Below are 22,975 nucleotides of genomic sequence, written 5' to 3' on the forward strand. Positions count from 1 at the left end.
TTTAACATAGATTTCCGATGTTGTCGTGCTAAGATGGTTGTAGGTCTTGAGGCACTGGTCGTCGATCACTCGATTAATATAAGTCTTTGAAATTATTTTCTTTAAATATGATATCAGTGATATATTAACCTTTGACACACGGACATTCAAACTAACTTTCGGAATACTGAACTTTGGGGGTTCTTCAGAATTTGATAAATGTACTGTTCAAAATGTTTCTTATATAGAGTGGCAGAGCTGCGTTAAGCATCTCTTCATATAAATATTATTCGTCAAGGCCAGAGAATATTCAGTCTCGACTATCTGCCGAGACTATTAGTCAGAAAAAGCAAGATAGTGGTGGAAATTAAATGGATCACGCCAATCAGTGATAACACCAGGTGTTCAAGCCAATCAGTGATGATACCAGGTGTTCACGCCAGCCACGACGCTGCTCATAGAGACAGTCAGACGGGATTTCCTTTAAGATCAATGATTCAATCGCTTTGAAAAGTGACGCTTGTAGTTTAATCGATATGTGTTGATCCTATTTGATATCATGATAAGATTTAAAAGGTAAATATAAACATATTTCTTTTAAAGGTTGGATGATACGCAAACAACCTTGATGAGAAAACGTGGAGGCCGGTTGTTGTTGTACCTGAAGAAACATGTTTATCACGTGTATAAATACAAGTGGCTGAGTTTGTGAATCTGAAACCGGTTTACCAAACCAGTTCGTGTGACGTGATGTGCCCGGTAGAAGTCACGGTGATACATCGGATACTGAATTAAACGGACGTGATGTCCTTTGAAGTAATTAAGCCTCTGCTTTAGTCATTCTTCTCAAACAACATTTTCAATCACGTTACCACACAACAACGGGAATGTATATCAATGAACACCATCTTTCCGATAGAGAATTTCTTGTCGCCGTTGATACAGTGTGACAGAAATCCCGAGATTCGTGAAAGTCGATATTTGTTCGTGACAGACCCGACCAAATACGCAGACAGGGCGATTTACACGAACCGACTGTCATGTTTCGTTGGAATATTATCCTGTATTTGGAAATTGACAAGGTCTCGCACTGAGTGACAGCCATTCACACAGTTGTAACAATGTCGATGACATGTTGAATCGATGTGTCAGCAGTTGGCCTGCTGATGGCGACTGCAGTATTCAGTCGTATCCATGCGAGACGTTGAAATTGCTGTAATTTTCTAATGACAATGTCTGAGAACCCCACTAATGGGATAATAGACGCTCATAAGACACTTATACCATAAATTAGTCAAATTACCCCCGCTAGCGTGAAACACATTAGCTTATACACTAGTATGGCACGTCGGTTCATTGTCACACAAAGCTGTATTCTCATGTAAATGGCAACACAACCCCCTTTCTCACCATAGGAATAGAGTGCCAAATGTAAATATTTTCTCAAATTCTCTTCTAAGTAATCTCTATGGAAATTCATTTTCCGTTTGAAAGATCTCTTTTGGAATCGGTCCAATATGGACAGCGGTTGAATCATACCCAAAGGATGAATTTTCAGTTGATTACACGTACTTAAGTGTTTATGAAAAATATGCACTTGATTCTTAACGTATATTATTCAGCAATTTTCGTTAGAACATTCTACTGAGAAAGATATATTCAGTCGTTTAACCAGCACATTTGCCGCGCTTAATTAAACACCGCTCGTTTAGTGTTTTCTGAACACCTGCTTCGTAAAATACTCAGAAAGCAATTAGCCTTGATGTGTTAGGAGAGAATGTAATACTTCCGCATTAATATTTATCAAAATACACCCATCTTTGTGCGTCAGACAATAGTCGCTAGCGGCACGAAATAGACTACGGTAAATTACATCATTCAAAAAGGAGACGGAAATCACGGGTTGTCGCCGAAGAGCGACGTGCTTTTCAGCCGATGTCAAAATTGATGTTGTATGTTTCAGCCAAAGGGATATTGAATCCGGCGTATATTTAAATTGAACATGAGCCATAGTACTTTCTCTGGCGTGGTATCCGACCTTTTATTCTTTGGAATAGTGACAATAAACTTGGTGGGAAAATGTAATATTGTGAGCTGTAGACAAACGGCTTTTCAGCTGTATGTGTTCTTGCTTCAACTGCCAAACTAATTTCCTCTACAGCTTCTTGATCTTTATCATGGCTTAAAAAGCTTATCAGTCCATACTTCACTTGTCACGAAACCATTCTCTTATCATGTTCAAAACACCATGGTATTAGCTGTATTTTTAACAGTGTTTCTTTATAAGAATGTTATCTGCTTTTTCATACATTTTTGTATTAATATTTCAATGTATACTTGGTTGTCTAGATTTGGAGCTGATAACAGATAGTAATAAGTTCAACCAAGCTAATATTTTGTTTGGCATTTTCTTGTTATCAGATAGTTTAATATTCTCTACTTTTTTGTTTCACGCTGGTCTGATGTTTTACTGGAAATGTCGGCTGCTTTTTGTTCTTGCACTGAAGGCGATTATGAGAATAACGCATTCGTCTCTGAATCTGCCGCCACATTTAATACTTCACTACGATTACAGCAATTGCGTGTCAGTTTTATCTAATGTCTATACACACTCAATTACCTTATCAAACGAGAAGCAGTCATAAATTATTGAACAAAAGGTAGACGACTGGTCAATCATTGCTTACGTAACCTCAATTGTCTTGACTTAATCCACCGACGATAAGAATGTGTCTTCGATTAGATCAACCTCCGTCACGGTTAAAGTAACCGAGCAGTCTGTTTTCCTGCAAAGCCGAGCCTCTACGTCTCTCAAGGATTATTTGGGTTTCCAGAGTACTGTTTTCAAAGTTATCACCAGATCACACAAAGTCTCAAGATAAAAGGTAAGGGCGGAGCGTTTTAATAATTGATAACCCTAAACCGGTTGAGATAACCGAACGGACTACGTTGGTACCTATCTCGTCTGCCCCCGTAAGCAGACGATAACGCAACGGCGCGCAATTCGCTCTGACAGATGACATTTGACGAGCATGATTGATTTATACTGTCTGCAAGGCTGGCTTAGTGACGTGTATTTCATGTAGCATATCGGGCAGACTTTTCAGGACTTTTAGTCGAAGGTTAACAGGTGTAGAGATAGGTGCGGTGAGAGATTCTTGAGTTATGCGAATGTCATTGCGATGTCATAGCATTGCTTCGGCGTGCGTGAATCGGAATTAATCTGAGAGAAGGTGTTGGTGTTATATATGTGACTTGTCATCTAAATTGTCACTTGGGACTCACTCAGGTGTACGTTGGCCCCGACAAACAGATGTCGTGTGATAAACTACACGCCACACGGAATATCTTTTCCCTCCGAGAAATCAGGTAAGAAGTTCACGTCTTCGTTGAATATTTCGACCCAAGTTTCTTTTTCAAAATCCACCCTTCAAATCATTGAAACCTAGTAGTTATAGTGTTTAATAATATATTCATTGTAAAACAATGTCCCATATATATATATTAGAAATACGTTTTTGACCTCATATTAATATGTCCATTCTAAAATATTTATGATTAATATAGAACACTTTCCTTTTATTTGTATCATTAACTATTTGTAATTTAATTATCTAAACTAAATCGCATTAGGAGCTTACATGAAATAACTTTTTAAAAAATGAAGTATGATAGTGAGAAAAAATAGATATACGACTACCACTTGAAGTAAATGGTCCGCTGAATTTCTTCCATGTGTTATTTCCGTGGCGCTTATCTCTTGGCCGTGGTACTCTTCAGCTAATGCTTGTTCCATGTTTATACATTAGTTAGTGAAAGTTCAGTACTATTTTAACGATTTTTCTAATCAGCTGATCTTAATGCTTCTAACCTTTGAACCGTGCGATCGACGTGAGTGGCTCTTAAGGCTGAGAACACTTAGCCGTCAACAAGAACAACAACAATATTGTAATGAACAGCCCAAACAAAGATAATCTACAAATTAATATGATATTAAATGTATTAAAGTGTGTGTTTTCATTTATTAAAGGTAGTGTATCTACTCACTTTTAATGATAAACGTCTCGACATTAATATCGCACTTATCGTTACTTTAAAGCGGTTATTATATTCCTTGATATCTGAAGTTATAATAACTATATTGGATTGAGATTGAGCATAATTAATAATCTAATAATCGTCTGTCAATATGTTTTCATAGACCACATATTGGTTTTCTTGGCTCTTGAAACTACTCACACGAGAAGCCAAAATATTTGCACTACCCAAACCCGATTAGTGCTAATATTATCCAAGCATTTTATCTGCTAAATGAACAGTGGCTTTGTTTAATTATAAGCAATAAATGGGTCCGACTTTATTGCAACCCCAGGCCTTTACAAGTAACAACCAACATATTGCGTTTTATCCTTAAGATCTGAAAGGTGCATTAATATTTGATGGTAAGGACTCGTTTGAAGCGGCTGTGCGTATCGCGTTAGTTGGAAGTTGAGTGGGTACTGCATATCTCATGACCCCTGCCAGACTAAGAATCGATAGGTCAAAAAACACAAACTCAGCTTGTTACACGTAAGTGTAAACTAGGCGTGTATAATTCATACTGGTGTAATTAAACCCCGTGTCACTGAGGAGAGATATGGATAATCGTAATTAGGGCGGGACGACGTTTTCCCACTTGGATAACTTGTCTTTGTCTGGTAGGAGTTCCACATGCGGTTGCATTGCTCCCAGACTGGTGTGACAAACACGTTTATATACAACAACAGGTACGGATAAACGTGAGTACTTAATGTAATTGTGTCTATTGTCGGTTTGTTAGCACGTAATTTCTGTGTGTACATGCTACATAGGTAAGACAAACATCAATTTTCGGCTTACAGTGATCATTTTAGGAACCCAAACTGTTATTTACATGGACTCAATACACCGCATGTTTTAATCATTGGTCCACGCTTAGCTGCACATATCGACAAAACAGTAGAACTGTTTGTATGCTGTTTGGAGTTGAAGGTGATCGGGAAAAAAAGTCACAAAAGATCAAGCGGGAAAACAATATCAGATTAAAACTATTTAAAACACTGAAATAAAGACTGAAATAGGTATGACTAAAGACTAATTGGTTTCGAGTAAACGTGATTAACATTTGGGATAATCAGGTTGGCTTCCATGAAAACAATCGGTGCTAATGAAATTGTTAGTTGTATCATGTACTGTAAGTTTGTGAAACTGGAAATTGACAAATGTTTGTGCTAGTTTAATACTTATTGATTTCTATTGTTATTATTATACTAAACTGAATGAACTAAAACAATTTGAATGTCTTTTGGACGAGTTTGACTTTTTCTTGTTGACTTTTTTCCCCAACTCAAATCTGTAACTTTTTCTCGTGACTTTTTCCCCTGCAATCAGAGTTGAACACACGCACTTGGAATTGATTCATTATTTTGAGAGTTGGAGACTGTCGATGTTTTGCGCCCACTGGGTTCGACTTCGGATAACATCTACACGGTTTGTAAATATCAGGCATCGTTTATTCAAAAGTATCAGTCAGCCCGCGTTACACGGCGTTACGCTGATGCAAATGTTACCGTGAGTATTAATGGGGATTCGTGATAACTATGGTCAAGTATAAACGGGGGAATATTTGTATCCTCGTGATGCTTACTTGGTCAGATAAGACGAGCTATTCATATCAGTTGATGTCTGTTTCTTCCAGTATTTTACTTAAACTGTTCTAAATTAATGACGTGAACATCTATGATCAGAATGTAAATCAGATCTTCATTGTTATTTATGATACTTAACGATTAGTGTGTGTCGCGATCTGAATGTTTTCAGTGATTGTTTTAGTTTATACGTCAGTTTCTATGCAAGATTATTTGAAATATTGCCCGCAATCATCACTGTTTTAAGTCTGAAGTTATTCAAAAAGAACGGAAACACTTCTGACATAAACATAGGTTTTCTTTCACTTTTATATTCGCGTGTCCTAATACTACAATAAAATATCCTCTTATGGTGTTTATATAGCACATCCACCCACTTCCGTGTGCATGCGTAGTGTTTGTTGCGACGATTGGATCGACCTTTTTTAATCTTCCTTTGGTGGCGCCTTGGGTCTGATAAAATACTGGAAAAATGTAATTTTCCTTCATTTGGGAATGAAAAACGTTCTTCTGTTATGTTTGATGAATAAAATAATTCAGAATCCCAGCAGCAAGTCCCTAATTCGGGAATGTAAATTATTTCCAGGTCTTTTAAAGCGTTTGTTGTCTGGACCTTGTTTCTTTTATGTCATTAATCCCTATAACGTACATGTCAACAGCGAGGATGTACATAACACTTGCCCTTGTTATTAAACGGTTATGTAAACGATTTGGAATCAGCATAGAGAGTCCACCAACACGCAGTATAGTCTGTTAGCTGGCCATACTTGAACAGCCCACACTGCGTCTAGCATCAGGAGAATGATGTCCCATATGATATCTCTACACCAATATTTGTCATAAGATTTGTGCCATGACAATAATAACATGAAGAGGACCCTCCCTTGTAAATAGCTCACGGGCTCTCTAGTTGCCCCGAACGTGGCAAGGGAGGTTTGTAATGTTCCCATCAAGGTAATGTATAGCAAATACGACTTGAAGAGTTCGCTGAACAAACACAATTCTGTGTCATTTGATTGACAACCGAAGCTGCAATGATTGATGTGAAAGCTACAAGTATTTGCACTGTAACAGTACCACGAACACACACGTAATGGAGCATACAGGATGGTTAATTGAGGGTATTTGCCACCAACGAGCTGGAATGTGATGTAAGGTATTGCAGGTTACTCAACACTCGATGTCCCGAGACGAAGAGGTTGTGTGTTATGTCGGAAGTAGAAATGACCCTTGGGAAGGGCAGTCAGTTGTTAGACGATAGACTCACTTGCCTCTTGGTCCTGGGACTTGGTAGTCATACTTGCCGAATATTCTTCCTGCCCTAGGTAGGGTATGGGTCCTGTGATGTCCCAATGTCTTGTATTGTTGTCAAAGGTTTTCGTTCGGAAAATATTTTGAAGTCGCAGGAGAATGTTAATGGCAAGATTTGTTATCAATAAAAATGTCAACGTTCGTTTGCCACATGTTACCATCTGCAATGGCATCACTTGTCATTTGTCTTTTTAAATGTAACACTATTGATCAAACATAAGTTTATAAATTTATAATGATCTGTTTTCATTCAGATTTTTCAAAAGCCTTTTCAGAAACATAAACCAAATTTATGATGGATTGACTTTCACACTGATGTCAATTCATGTATTTGTTCAGGATAATATTACAGTTTATATTGTTTGTGTGCTGCGGATTCTTTTGTTCCCTCGACAAGCCTGTCTTTTGATATAATACTCAAATAAAACTGGACTTTTTATGTAAAAATAATTAATCAACGTTTCTTGTCATTTTTTAGTTACGTAACGTCGACATATCACGTTAACTAAATGATATTTTTTTCAAAAAGAAAACTGATCCGAAGTCCTTTCCTTGATTATTACAGGCAGACACTATAGATTTTCTTTCTCATAAATATCCTTATTGATCAAACGGAGAGATTTCACTCATTAAATTCTGCAGTAAGCCTTCATTAGCCACCGCCCATTGGGTTCTATTTGATCAAAAGATTATGAATTTATATGTACGCGACATTTTCCAGAAACGAAATGGAGCATCACAGTTTCTCCTCCCTAGTAATTAACGGACGGAGGAGGGCTGAAACACACGACAAAGATCCTGTAACATTAAACCGTTATGAGTCGTTTACATGTTTTTTTACATTCATTTCGAGTGATTAATTGGACTTTTGTTTTTCTGTTGGCAAATGGGATGTCTCCTAACTAGCGGTGTTTCATCAAACAGAAACAGCCGGAGACCTTCAACAGAGAGGTTTCTTATTTCTAGACATATTTTTCAACCTATTAACATGGTCGGGTATACGTTGTTTTGCCATAATGATGACCCGGGGAGTGTAAGACGAGTGCTTAATGTTTTTGTGTTATTTATCAGTTATTGAAAATATCCTGTTGTTCTTTAGTTTAGCTGAAGTCAGAAATGTGAACTGGCTTTATACGAGTTAAAACTATATTGATTAGTGTTTGGGAATACACAAGAATATTCTTCAGGGATATGTGTTTATTTATTAATACTATCATGAAATATTACATTACTTTACTCTGTTGCCAACACCGTGATGACGACATTACGAGCTACAGTTTCAGCCTAGCTTCCTCTAGCTCAGGGTCAGATATATATTATGTTTCAGATAAGGATGAGGAATAACTATGTTTAATAACATTGTGAAGGAAAGAGAATCACATTACAAACTTTATGGTAGTGAGTGACCTTTATCGTGGTCTAGTGGTAGAGCGTCCTCCCGGAGAGCGGAAGGTCGGGGGTTCGATACCCGGCCGTCTCATACCCAACGACGTGAAAAGATGGTACTTGTTGTTACCCTACTTGGCCCTCGGCAAAAAGGGGCTAAAACAAGGACTGGTCGGCTCGGAGTCAGTTTACAGAGTCTGGGTGGGGTATTCATGTTAAACTGCGGCATGGTATCTCAGTGGGTTAGCACTATAAAATCGGCATTAGTCCGGACTAGTAAAAACAGCCACACAACAAACACACATACACCCGTCGCTCGTCGCAATGTAAGTGCAGTAATCTTGTAATAATAGGCATGACGTCCTAATGTTTAATGTGAAACTTGGTATGAATGGAGATCGGATGGCCAAAATGGTAGAAAAGTTTGAACCGATGCTGACACGGTTAACGGTTGGTTTGTATGTTCCGAGACCAATTATGATATTTGCAGGTTATTGCTTTGTCCTTTTCCTCTTGGATGTAAAACGTTTTTTACTTTACCATTTCTAAATCTTGGCTTTCACTATTTCAGCATGGTACAGGATTTTCGACCAACTTAATGCTTACCTCACGGATCCTACCTTTCTTTGACCTACTAATGGCGGAAGTGTACCTCGACCCTTTGCTCCGGGGATTCTGGGAAGGGTTTCCGTGCCCCCCACCCTGGAACACAGGACTCCTGCACCGAGTCAACTGGACTGGATGTTTGGGGGAGAATGTTGGGGAAAGAGTCAAGCTGTTTATGGTCGACAAATGTCGGATTGAAGTAGAGGACGATGTACCCCCTCTTCTTGACCAGGGAGAACGGCTAGAGACAGAGATTTGTGCCACGCCTTGTAAAGTGATCATTGTGTTGGCCTGTGTGTTGGTCGTCATCGTAGTATTGGCTGGGATTATGTTCTTTCTGCATCGGTGAGTATATACACTCATAGATATCGCATTATAATGTCACATATCTAATATATTGGTAATACCTGCATCATTCCACGATGGCTTGTAAATAATATAGTCCTGGAGAAGCAAACGAGTCAGAAAAATATACGGAAATCCAAAGAATGCGTACAATTCTTTGGCAAGTCGAGATTTTCTCTGACTCGTTTTGTTATATATTAAAAGTCAATGGTAAATATATAACGTAATATATAATTTCAGGGATAATATGATAATATGTATGGTATTCGCACGAGCGACGATAAACATAATCGAGGTACTATGAACATACACAGTAGCCATTCTAATTTTAGTTAGAAATCCCCCATGTGATTAATACACTGCACACATATGAGAGACAAACAGAAATATTTTTCGAAAGCTGGAGTGCTGTTTAAAATTACATTTCTGTTTTTATCTTCAAGGATTCCTCCAAGTATGTGTAGTTTAAAACTGGTAAGAAAATACCCGATTATCTGTAGGCAAGCGTGGATTTGAACTTCTTTTGGAGAATGAAATCATAAAAACTTCTAGAATTTACTTCCAGTTGAATAGAGGGTTTCAGTTTCTTTCTGCTTTCAGAAAGGTGTGTCGGTACAGGTGCTAGCACATTTATCAAGCAAGTGATAACTCATCAGTCAAACATTCCTTCATTTATACAACAGCTTCTAAATGCTACTTAAAGATATAGTTACCAACCCTTTTTTTACAAAGTTTTCGAAATCAAGATTACATGATAGTGAACAGGTATTTCAATACTAGACGAGGTGTGAGGTGTGAGTAGTTCATACATGAAAATAACATTAGACTAATGAGATACCTGCTCTGATTTATGATGGCATGCAGACGGCAAGATGCTCAACATATGTGACTGCAGCAATGGACCGAATAACAATTATTAACAAGTCACCAGTTATCCCCATTATAATGGATTGCTGTTAAGTTAAAATTGTTAAATTTCCTACAAGAAACAACATGGGAAATAACCCTTCTGTCTCGAAAACGTCCGAATTGCTGAAAGTTGAAAAACATACACGACGACCAGTTTTTGGGGCTCTTTTGATCAGTTTTCACACTTACTCTCATGTTTCGCACTTACCTACATAGTAAAATGAGACATGTCAACTGCATGACCATCTGACTAATATCGTCTGGTATCGTATTCATCTAGACCTTTCCTTCACACTTGGCGATGCCATTAAACGAGAGTAAGAAATAAGAACCACACGAGGCAACAAGAAAATACCAATCAAATTCACTTCATCACTGAGATAATTTCTCAAAGTATACCTGAGACTATGGTTAGTAAAAGTCAGTTCTGACATAGGTGAAGTTATTATAAGCTGTTCTTGTCATAATGATCATTAAGATAATCTCCATGATGTGTGTCGCCTTCAGATGTGATCACTGTTTCAATGTGAAGGTCGTGTGTGGAGAGCAGACGACAACTTCTGCACGTATATAAGGGGCTATTAGCAGTTTGGCCGCATCAGGTATCACAATGGATGACGAAGACATCGGATATTGATAAACTCAAACCTAGGATGATTGCACTATTTATTTGTGATTAATGGGTTTTGACTTGACACGCGGTTCTGTTAAAGTAGCAGACGCATGCAGGTGGCATGTTCTGCAAAGCTAATGGCGTACTGAAATAAATCTCAGTAAGTGTCATCTTGTTACTCGCGTTTTCAGCATTATGTGATTAATTCATTGGTTTTTGCAGCGATCGTAATGACGGGCTTGAATTTATGAAACAAACTCACGAACTGTGTCAGTTTTTACAAAATATCAACAACACCATAAATGATTCACCTTCCGCAATGATGGAGATGCACACCAACAAACAAACCTACCCCAGTTCTACTAATGTGCAATTCCTATTAACCCACAAAAGGACAAAATGCGTCCTCATCCCTATCTCTTCTTTGGCTATCCCACACAAAACTACCACTACATAACTTTCGTCATCAGTTTCGGTGGCCCTTTAGTACCGTCTTATTCGGTTTGTCATTAATTGTATTTAGCTTAAAGTTGAGCAAACTTTTGCCCTCTTATCACAAATGAAATAAACTATATTGACACTAGTTACCCCAGGCTGAAACACACACCCAACATGTCACGAAATATTTCACACAATGTACTTAAATTAGCTTGTTCCACCCATGTATGGCCTCGACTTGCTGTATCTGGTTTGATGACTGTCTGGTCAGATTGGTTTAACTCTAACCGGTTGACCACGGTCCAGTATAAAGCTGCTTTGTTCTAAATGAATGGACACTAGTCTCTTGAGATGTTCACACAATCACCTCTAGACGGACATCATCGTTGAGAAAATATTGGTGCAGCAATTTAGTCTGGGTCCTCTCAGGTCCCTTGTTTGATCTGTGAAGAGGGTTATGAAGCAAAAGTACACGTTGTCGACTGTGATAAATTGGATATTGATGTTGTATGATGGAAGAGAGCGGGACATCCAATATGAACACCGTGTCCAATGAGATAATCAAATAATGTATTCCTCAAAAATTCTTCTGTGATACCACAATTCCCTCTGTCACGTATATGGTATTCCCAGACGCAATTCATTACTGATATACAGAATAGAAATTGTTCTAGGTAGTCATGGGAGTAAAGTTTCATATTTTCGTGTTTGCAGTTTCCATTTAGAGCATCCCCAGACTTTGATTTGTAATCAGTAGTTTTATATGTTGCTGTCTACTCTACGCACTATGGTCTCATCAAAACATACAGGATTATTGGTAGTTCCTTCTCAAATGCGATCTATAGAAGGAAGGCATACAGTAGATCGATGGAAGAGATGCTTATTACATATTCCCAATGCTGGTATTGACAATCTCCACCATAAATCGTCATACACATTACACAGAGGTATTAAGGAATACAAAAATGTTACTTCGAGAATATAAGTAAAAGTAAGGTAACATCCAATGACTTAAGTTTGATAACAACAATTGCATGTTTTGGCTAAATATCACATTTGTATGGTAAATTGAAGAGGTCAACGCCAGAGAATAATCTGACGAAACGGATTCCATTGGGTCAAAAGGCAAGTTGACCACATTAATATGATCTTCAGAGTCATCATAACCTTAATGCCTTTAGCAAAGAATATTTGTCAATCACAAAACGTGAATCCATAGATGAGCTTAACACACATACACGTGTACACGTGCAACCACAGTATACAGTAACCCCTCGAATCGGTTGCTCTTGATTTCAATTGAGTTTTGAATCATTACCAAATATACAATATATCCCGATACCCGATGCATTCACTATTATTCTTCCTCTGTACCATGTTATCTACAAAGTATAATGTATCATAAGATTCTATCATTACGAAATAGGACAAGCAAACGTTGATTGATAAAGGTATTAAATGATATGCCATTTGTATCAATATATAAAAAATTCAATTAAGTCAGGCAACCAATATACGTGAAACCCCAACCTAATTTGTAGCCATCTCACATTGTTTAATTATCTGATTCGGGACAAGTTATATGCTATTTTCCACATGGAATACTCAATAAATCAGACCGTAATCGAATCATAAAGTGAGCAGAGTATGGTTGTCCTCCAATTACTAGTCAGTTGCCTCGGTAAGTGTAACTCTATATAGCCTGGCTCACTCGCCAGTCTCTCGCTCACTCCAGTAATTGTTTTGACAGGGAAATGCTTCAGAAATGTAGAATAAAGAGCTCACAGGGTTTGAGGGCACATAGCTGTCATTTCGCTTGGAATTGCGTTAAATTGTCTGTGACAAAACAGCCTCACAGAAGATCATCTACAGCCATGTTGCATCTCTGTCTGAAGGCACTGGATGGTACGCCAAGCTTTTCTCTATAATGGTTTATTGAACCGCCTGTCTTCCTTGGCAAAACACCTTGACGTCCCTCTACGAGAGCTACAACTGCTGGAGTCATTTACAAAATGTTGTATTGTCGTTCACTTTCGATCTTTGCATAGTTATGCCATGAGTGTCCAGAAATAAGTGTCCATTCAATGTTGGCCTTTGCATCTGTGCTCAATAATCGATGTTTGTGAAGCAAAGCACTGTATGCTGTTCACTATACACGGACTATTCCTGAATCGCGACAGACATTACGCAACCCCAATCATTAAAACAGTTTAACACTGGCCCCATTTCTAGTCTTCAAGCTTCGGGTATATCAAATTAGGATATTTATGATACAACGAAATTTTACCATATGAATAGCGAGTTATGGAATGTCGAATGTCTAACGTATCCTTGCTTTCAATAGATCTCGAAAAAATAATCTACGAATTACTTGTGAATGGCATTCATGTGGTCTTCGTTATGTCCAGAGTAAATATAGCGCGTATAATGTTCATCAATTTGGAATTCTGTAAAACCAGATCAAATAAACCACCAATGTCTTCTTAATGTCATAGATGTTGACTTCAGTGTGACCAGAGAAAACAAACCGCAAGTTACTTTTAGTCGTTAAAAACAAGCAACGTAAACATATTTACTTTGACATGAATCTGTGGCGAAGATGAATTGCAGTTGTCAGTAACGTGACTTTAAGAGGCAGGTCTACTGACGGCATAAAATGGAACCTAATTTCAAGGTTTATGTGCATTGTGTTACATACTTGCGCTACATTAAACAAATAAAAACAAATTGCGCCAATTTTCTGCATCGTTGCACATCTTTTGGAAACACCAATTGACGAGAAAACCATACAACATAGATGCTATCTGTAACAGGGAATATCTTAAACAGGCATATGCCATTATTTTTCTATTACACATTGCCATATACTTGCGCTAGGTTTCATGTCAGTGACGCCAAACAACCTTACAGCAATATAACAATATTATTATCTCCACATAATCCGCCTCATGGAGCCGAAATAGGGTGTGCTATTTATGTGCTTTTGTCTTCCTCGCACCAAACAGCTGATTCATGTGTTGAGTTATACTCCCTGGTGCATACATATTTTATATCTTTGAACAACACGACATCTTTATGACCCAATTTATTCTCTAAACTGACTCGTTTGAGCATGAATATATTCAACATTAAACCGCATTAATGGTGAAGCTCTGCGTGACTATATTATCTCAATTCTCTGTCTTTGTATAAATTATTCAGTTTCGGTTAGTTTTTCAAAAGATTTTTAAAAAATGAGAAAATTGGCAACACAAGAAATACCCATACGCTGTCTACAACCTTATACCAGATTTTCAGTTCGTCATTTGATCTATAAGCACGAAGGATCACTTGGGTGTTCATTAAAAATGAATAAATGCCATATTTCACGGTTAGTACTAAAGTGTAGATGTCTTCACGTAGCCAGGCACACAGCACTGTGTAGCCTTGGGTACTTATATATACTGAAGGTTTATCAGACAAAGCGATGCAACTTCTTGTTTCCACTCTATTGTGCTCATTTCTTATCTCCATCTTGACCTCATAAGAATGCAACGCCCAACTACGATTGTATCGTTAAAGAAACAGATCCCTCGAAATGGCAAAATTTCAAATTCTACAAACAAGATCCAGCCAGCTGTCAGGCGTTGTATACACGAAACACTTGCACAATTGTCAAATAATCAGCAGGGTTGCGGGTAACGGGGAACAGACAGGGTTTCCTTGCATACTTGAAACACGGATGGGGGTTTATTGTTGTATTGTGGGGGTCTGGAGGTTTGTGGCGAGGAGGGATGGGAAAGGTGGGGAAACTGTGTTAGAAGTCTGATAAAATGTCACTGGAGTGTTGGGTAGACCTGCATAGTTACTTGGCGTGCGTGGGAAACACACAGATTAGACGTATCAGATTTGACTGATAGAGGTGTACTCGTGTTGTCACGTCTTATCAATATTACGAACATTGCGGCCACAAGGCACTGTTCTTGCTATACAGTTAATATTTGTTAACACAAACAAATGCCATCTGAGCGGTCCTGACATTCACCAACATGTTGTGTGGATTAAAGGACCACTTCTTGGAAATTGATGAAACATAAACACAAAGGGACGGACACCAGTGATAAGATATAAGGAGTATTTTATTACATTAGTATGATGATAAACCTGATATTTCCCATCTCTTGTGTTTAATTTTCTTGGAATTTAATTTGTATTGTTGATGTAACAAGCCTATCAGATTACTCATAGTTAATTTGTTACTTTGTCAAACATCCGCTGAATATTTAATCAATAGCTGATACCGTTTAGTATCGAACACATAATATTGAAACTGCTAGTGAATGAGCAGCAGTACTACATCTATATCACGACCGCGAATTGTTGATGATTGAATCTGGACCAGACACACCGGTGGTCGCGTACACATTCCCACAATCAGTCTGCCATTGTAACGAGTGTTGGTCTTTTCTCATGGTCACAAGTACACATTTTTTCATTGTAACCATCGCCCAACATTGTGTTGCCCCTTCTTGCTCAGCTCCATACGCTGGTGTGATTAGTGTCATGTGTGCGACTGAGACACCGTCTGTGTGTAACTGCATGTAGAGTATACGTAGTCATTAACCGATAATTATACATCATGACATCGTCAGTGAGCAGACTCACAAAGTTCTGTAACAATGACGTTTTAGGATTGCTAATCTGTCCGACTCTCAAAAGTCTATACTCACGATATGCATAATGCACTGGATGCCCATTCTGCTCTGGAATCCTTGATGGCAAAAGGGAAATGTTTCTTTAATGCTACCTATGTTCCACAGTGGCATGTAATCGTCATGCTGCTCTATCCGTCTCCTACATCGGCTCACAGATGGCCATAAAACAGCAGTTAGCACCAGCCTGGGCATGTAGGTGTAAGGCAGGGTTACTGCTTGACGCTAACTGTTTTTCTTACGTCATGCTCGTTATCCAAGACGGGTAATGTTCCCCAGAGAGATTGTAGCAAGAGCCATGTGGCCAAGACCATAGCAAATATAACTCTCCCAGACATCCACGATACTCAGTTTATTATGCCTTGTGCACTGGCCTGGTCTGTTGTTCTGCTCTGTTTATTTGTTTTTCTGTCTGTGTGGGTAGCGTTGTTCATTGAGCTAGATCGACAGCTCTTGCAATTTCCTGTTGCTTTTCGTAACTGGAGTAAATCTCGAAGACAAAGGGTGTCACGTTGTGTTATTTATAAGGATGGAATTGAAGAACAGATGTGTTTTTCAGAGGCATAGCTTGATTGCTTTTCACGACATTATAAACCGTTTACACGCTAAAATAGAGTGACATTTGTTTTCTTGTCGTTAAATAGAGAAAGTACTTTTATGGTGACGCAGGAAAAGAAGGTCATCAATTATGCCTGGCCTTGCAAGACCATTTATCTGAGAGAACAGCGAAGAAGATAAAGATAGCTGTCTCAGGTGTTTTTTATTCAATCGTCCAAATTTGATTAGTTTCAATTCAAGAATAGTTACTTGTGCGGTAGAGTTTTGATTATTCATGGATGGGCTAGAATAGCTATCGTATATCCAATGCTGGTCGTAAGAGAGGATGTAACTGGAACGGACTGTTATACCATGTAAGACCTGGCTGGTCTTGTGTGAGCACATCGCTATGACTTGGCTCGCAGCTCATGCGATCAACCATTTGTACTTGCTTGCCTAGCCCAGTGAGTGAGTGTGTATTGTTTTACGCCACTTTTAGCAATATTCCAGCAATATCACGGCGGGAACACTAGAAATGGGCCTCACACATTGTACCCATGTTGGGAATCGAACCAGGGTCTTCGGCGTGGCGAGCGAACGCTTTAACCACTACGCTACCCGACTGTCTTGCCTGGCCCAGGCTTCATTGCAGACAGTACATCGATATAGCTTGGATGTTGCTGTGGCATAATACAACATGCACCTAATGAGTCTAGCTAGTCGTTGCTGTTAGTGTAGTATTCGACGAGTGTCGACACTTGATTATTGGTAGCCTAAGTACAAACGAAGTGCCGGTCCGGTGTACTCTGATAATTTTGATCCGGTTATCTCAAACGATCGCGTAGGTATTGCTCTCAGATGAACATTTGGGCTTAATTAATAACATGCGAATAGCGGATGAAATGCGAGAATTATTTCAACAGAACACGACGTATGTAATTCAAAATGAACCCACTCAGATGTATTCAGAGCGTTATGATAGTGTAAAGTAGTCATGTAAGACGCAAACGATTGGTTATCATCACTTTACCCAATCCCACCCACATATCCCCCGAGATCGATGTTCATGATGTCAATCAGTAGATTGTCTGGATCAGACTCGATTGTTAACAGACCGCCGTCATGTAGCTGGTATATTGCAGGCTGCGGCGTTAAACAACAAACAAACAAACAAACAAACAAACAAACACAGCACCCCCAGTAATTGATTAAGGTCAATAATTAAACCAGCTTTGTTATACTTGTTTCTGATACTGATGAAGAGTATAACTCCGAATTCTACTCCTTAGATGATCATTTCAAGATGGAATTGAGGCTATTTGTGAAGTTTGATGCCAGATGCTGAATACCACTCCAGTGATATACATGGATATTGTCTGTATCATTTTAGAATCATCATGAAAAGGAACTAGAATGCACACAACTTTAGATATCCCTTCAAACTTCATCACAACAGCCACATGACTAACAAAGTGTCGAGTTACATAAGCTCCCTATCCGTTATCATTATTGTGACAGTCCCTTCATGTTCACAACGACCCAAGTCAAATATGTATGATCATATCTCAACATCAACAGATAATGACTGATCATATGTCACACTGCCCTGCACGGTATTTCAGATTGCTATCACCAGTTGTCATCCGACTCCCCACGGAGACTCCGGTTGATTCATTATCCACACTCTGCATACAGTCCATTAACGTTGTGGAAATGTCGCTTACATTTGCTCTGTACTGTACCTCATTGCAAGTTTATGTTGCGTTACGTTTTTCGAATCTCCGTGGAGACGTCGCAACGCGAAATACACAAATCGGTATTGATTCTGCTGGCATTTATGGAAATTGACAAGTATCAACATTGATAACGTGATAGTAAGTGGCACAAGGCGGGCAAACAAGTAAAAGTATTCCAAACCAGCATACCAATCTGAATGGATTCTATGGGATTGCAATAATTGCACACAGTATCAAGGGAATTCATATTACCGCTCAGAAAATTCCGAAATATTTCTGTCAGGAAATAGTTGTGCCCAGTCATACAGTTTTGTTTGCTCCATCAGGAGTTATATGTATTCTTAATTCGGATTTGAAATAGGCAGGTCTTGAAAAACAATACATTATTTAAGGCCTCATGGCAACGACATAGTTTATATCCAGGAACATCGTTACTATTATCATCTAACAAGAAATTACATCGATGTGCACATATTTATGTTTTACACCAGGAAGCAGTTAAGTCCTGATGAAAGGTGTTAAGTACATTCTATTAATCAAAGTTCACTTAAATTTATCCGAGAATAGTGCCATTGTGCTTGTTGAAATCAATACACGTGATAACTCTCCCTGTTCCATTTATAACGAGTGTAAACCCCTATAGACCATGGCAAAACATTACAATTGATCAAGTAGTTGCCACGGGAGGGGAAATGTACGATACACTACTTAATCCTGAGTTTCCCTGTCAGGGGGAAGCCTATTTGGGAGTAGGGAAAACATGGATGGTGCTGGGCAGATGTACCAGAGGACACGCTGCGTCGAGGGCAGGCTTTGATAAATCAGTAACTAAGTCTGTCTACTGCAAGTGATGAATAGCTTGGGTTTTGTTCATCGATAGACTTAAAAGCGTTGGCAGTACGTTAACAAAAATAGTGGCAATGATTTGTAGACCTCTCCCGACACGCTCGTTAGTCTTTGTTCTTACTCCTCACCATAGATGACTTCATCGTGCTACGTAGACTTTCTGGCAGTCTTTAAGTGGATTTTTTACGCTTTCTCCGATGGATCAGTCAGTTGAAGAGTTAATGTAGTCGTTGTACAGAAAATTGGCTTCTGGTCATCTCCGAGTTACCCGCTACCCAAATCGGTTAGTTTACTACGGCCCTATTATGTTTCTAGGTTTGTCAGCACCATACCCATGCTCGTAGGTTTCACCAAAGTGGTAAACGTCTAAGAACTCACTTCGGGCTTTCCGCCCATGTTTAGCTGACACGCCGTGATAAAACTGGAATACTGTTCAGAGCAGTGTTAAGTCCAACTCACTCACTCACTGATGCAATGTAACGTATACATTGTAATCGTGATAAAAAATAAAGAACGAGGAATGACTATGACTATGACAGACTGTGAGTGTGTAGCGTGTAACGTCGGTTTGAACAGTATTTCGGAGCGTCCGCTTAGTTTGTGAGGAAAGCAGATTAATGTACATGTTTTCCACTTTGGTGAGGGGGCACGGGTGGCCCAGTCGTCTAAGGCGCCGCGATTCGCTGTGCAGAGTTGCGTCCCTTGGACACGCCAGAAACCTATGATTGTGGGTTCGAATCCCGGTTCACCCCGATTATGTTTCTAGGTTTGTCAGCACCATACCCGTGCTCGTTGGTTTCACCGAAGTGGTAAACGTCTGAGACCTGCATCACTTCGGGCTTTCCTCCCACATTAAGCTGACACGCCGTGATATAACTGGAATATTGTTAAAGGCGGCGTTAAACCCAACTCACTCACTCACTCCACTTTGGTGAAGCGTGCATGGACATTATGGTGACACGCCAAGGATTATAATCGGGGTCATTATCAAACCAATTATCATAATCATGGCTAAGTGCCACAACTCTGTATTTGTGTTCTCATTAAACTCTATTCGTTTGTTTAGTCGTTCTATATTTGAAACATAATTACATAAAAGCCCCAATCCAAGACAGGACGTCTCGTATGTATGACATACAGAACAAACAGCTTCTGGGCTTAGCCATCTGTACATTAACCATGTACTGTTATGGTTCAATACAGACAATTTGTGATAACACTGCCAATAAAGTTTGACCATTAATGCAAGTCTTTGAAGTATTTTTATTAGTTTCATGTAACCCCATGTGGATATATCAGTTCTTTCATCAACGTTTTCCTCTCGCCCGCTGTATATCGAAGCCAATAATGGACAAGCAAAGCATCTAAGCCATTCCTGACACATCACAAACGTTCCCGCTATACACACGGTCTGGTAATAGAATAATTACCCTCGGATGCTTTTATGCACGTTATTTGCCATTAACTCATGTATATGTCACTACCCAAATTAAACTCCATTGAAATTTGTCCATCAGAATCATGTATCTTTCACTGGTGCCTGCTGTCGACAACGCTATAGCCCATTCAGCTTCTGCTCGGTTAGTGACACTGCGACAACCGCTGTGCAATATACATGGTCTATGCAGTAATGACATCCATGTTAGAACTAAGAGACGTTGCCTCTTGGCGTAATATTTCCGCTCGGGTTCACTGTGAGAAAATAGCTAAGTGTTGCGTTGGACGTTCTTGCAATAAATCTGTCATGCCCCAGCTTGGAGGACATCGTAGCGGAAAAGAGCGGCCTCGCTTTTTGCAATAAATCTCAACGTTTGCAGTTCCTGTATAGCGCTTGTTAGGTTTTTATTCGCCAACCATGCCTCCTAAATTTGGAGTATCCGTGCTCTATATGCGATGAGGTTCTCCACGCAGGATACATTTCCACTGCTTCCTCTTGAAGAAGTTTCAGTTTCACCAGAGGTTTAACGTGAGCTTCAATACAACGACTTTGCTTCTCTTAGAGAAGAATTGTCAACGCAATATAAACCATTAAATGTGCACTCCAGATCACCCTCTTGCATTTGAAGTGAATCGTCCCTTTGTTGTTAAGCCGAGTAAAATGCAAAATACTTCTAAGCTGGTAACAAGAACTCATTAAATTCTTAATGCTTTTGGAAATTCACACCCTGTCCTGGTCATAATTTTGCCTCTTAAGACTAATAAATATAATCCATGTCTTGCCGAAAGGACCATAATAATACATTACATCATTTTGGAAAATCTGCAGGAGAGATATTTTAATTCGATCTCCATTCGTTTTAATCTTTCTTCTCAGCTCTTGTGTGGCCTCTTTCGTATTTTATTAGACACAAGTGAATCCTAAATTTGATGTCACCGCGGCTCTGCATACAAACTGTCGTGTTAATGGAGCATTAGGAATTCCCAAGCCGCCGAAATCTGCTTATGGGCTTGGAAATTCCGCTATATAAAAGTGACACATTCGCTTATGTTAATATTTCCCTGGAAGCTTCCTTGTTATAAGATACATCTATACCACGGAAAACTGTCAAAAGGTCTGTTTCTGCCTACAACATGTGCCTCATCTTAATGGGTGTTGAGTAATGAGTGAGTTAAAATTTAACATCACATCGGTCACTGAGGAATATCTGTGATGGTAATGCATGCGAACGGTATATATACAGTCAAGTCCCGTTAATCTGACATAGTTGCATATGGTTATGTCGGATTAACGAGTATGTCGGATAAACGAAATTAAGTAGTATCGACGTTCATGATCGAAAATCGAACAACTACACGATAGATAACGACACAAACACGTAATAAAAAAAATAAAAATGAAATATTCAGATTGTTATGTTACTGTTAGCGGAATATGTTTTCTATCCATGAAACCTCTAAAGATTAACAGAAAACAACTGTTACCGACTGTATGACCGATTTGAAAAGCATAGGCTGTAATGGAAATCGCCAGTTTGAAACTGGTACCGCTCAAAATCAAGCTCAAGAAAGCTGCTTTCTGATATCGGCTTCCTGTCGGTCATAGTTTGTGAAAGGTCTTTCTGACGTGACCTGTAATGGGATGTCCTCAGCGGTAGCGAGAACTTGTATCTCATTTTAAAGAGATTGAATGTATGTGTGTCAGTAACAGAAGAAACGTTAATGTTTCATTAGATGCACGATCATAAATAAAACTTCAATGTCCTATACCCCCTGTGTTTGTAAGATGTTTCCAAAGCCATCTAACCCTTACCCTGTCATCGCGTTACCTTTCTTACTTAGCTCACTGATCAAAACCATCGTGATTCCGAAGGCGCGAGTACGATTCCCAGTGGGGTAAAATACAACCCTATTCTTTCCGGCGCCCTCTGTATCTATATTCTTGATATTGCTATCTGTTCCGTCAACTCTCACTTTGTACCTAACACCATATACCCATTTAGTTCAAAACGCTTTGGATACCAATATAAATTTTCCTAGAAGCATTTAGCCAAATTCCGAGAGAGAGAAAATGATAACCATAATACATGTATGTGTTGAATGTATACAAATGTCTAAGTGAAAGTGCTGAAATCACACGCTCAGTCATCGTTTTTTATTTGAAAAAACTATTTTAGGGCGTCGTCTAAAGCGACCGGCGCAGCGATGACAACTGTTTTCATTGGCTGCGTTTGTCCATCTTGTGATTCTCAGCCGTTATACATATACTGCGGCTGCTATTTCTATACTGCTATTACAAAAATAACGACAATTGCATACATTGATCAATGTGTGAAACGACCTTTGATCTGGACATTGTGTATGATTAAAATAACAATTAACAATCGGAAACTAGCGTTTAATTCCTAACTTCCTGTTTGGGTAATAAAACATCAGCTGCCCTCGGCTCTCGACACCATAAATGCCCGCCAGGGA

The 22,975-nt window shown here is 39.0% G+C and overlaps 1 protein-coding gene across 5 annotated transcripts in view; it reads left to right on the forward strand.

The window, feature by feature from the left end:
- The window catches only part of LOC139442627 (uncharacterized), a 76,901-nt gene that overhangs the window by 46,978 nt on the left and 6,948 nt on the right, over positions 1 to 22,975 (forward strand). For 3 of the 5 annotated variants that reach the window (XM_071223482.1, XM_071223486.1, XM_071223485.1), the window contains exon 2: positions 8,914 to 9,293. In XM_071223482.1, the coding sequence (XP_071079583.1) occupies positions 8,914 to 9,293 (380 nt within the window). Of the gene's footprint in view, positions 1 to 744; positions 796 to 3,125; positions 3,349 to 8,913; positions 9,294 to 22,975 lie in introns of those variants that run through there. The other 2 variants (XM_071223483.1, XM_071223484.1) reach the window with 2 other exon arrangements.

Source organism: Haliotis cracherodii, unplaced genomic scaffold (genome assembly GCF_022045235.1).
Source record: "Haliotis cracherodii isolate W230 unplaced genomic scaffold, xgHalCrac1.p SCAF_5, whole genome shotgun sequence".
Lineage (NCBI taxonomy): Eukaryota > Metazoa > Mollusca > Gastropoda > Lepetellida > Haliotidae > Haliotis > Haliotis cracherodii.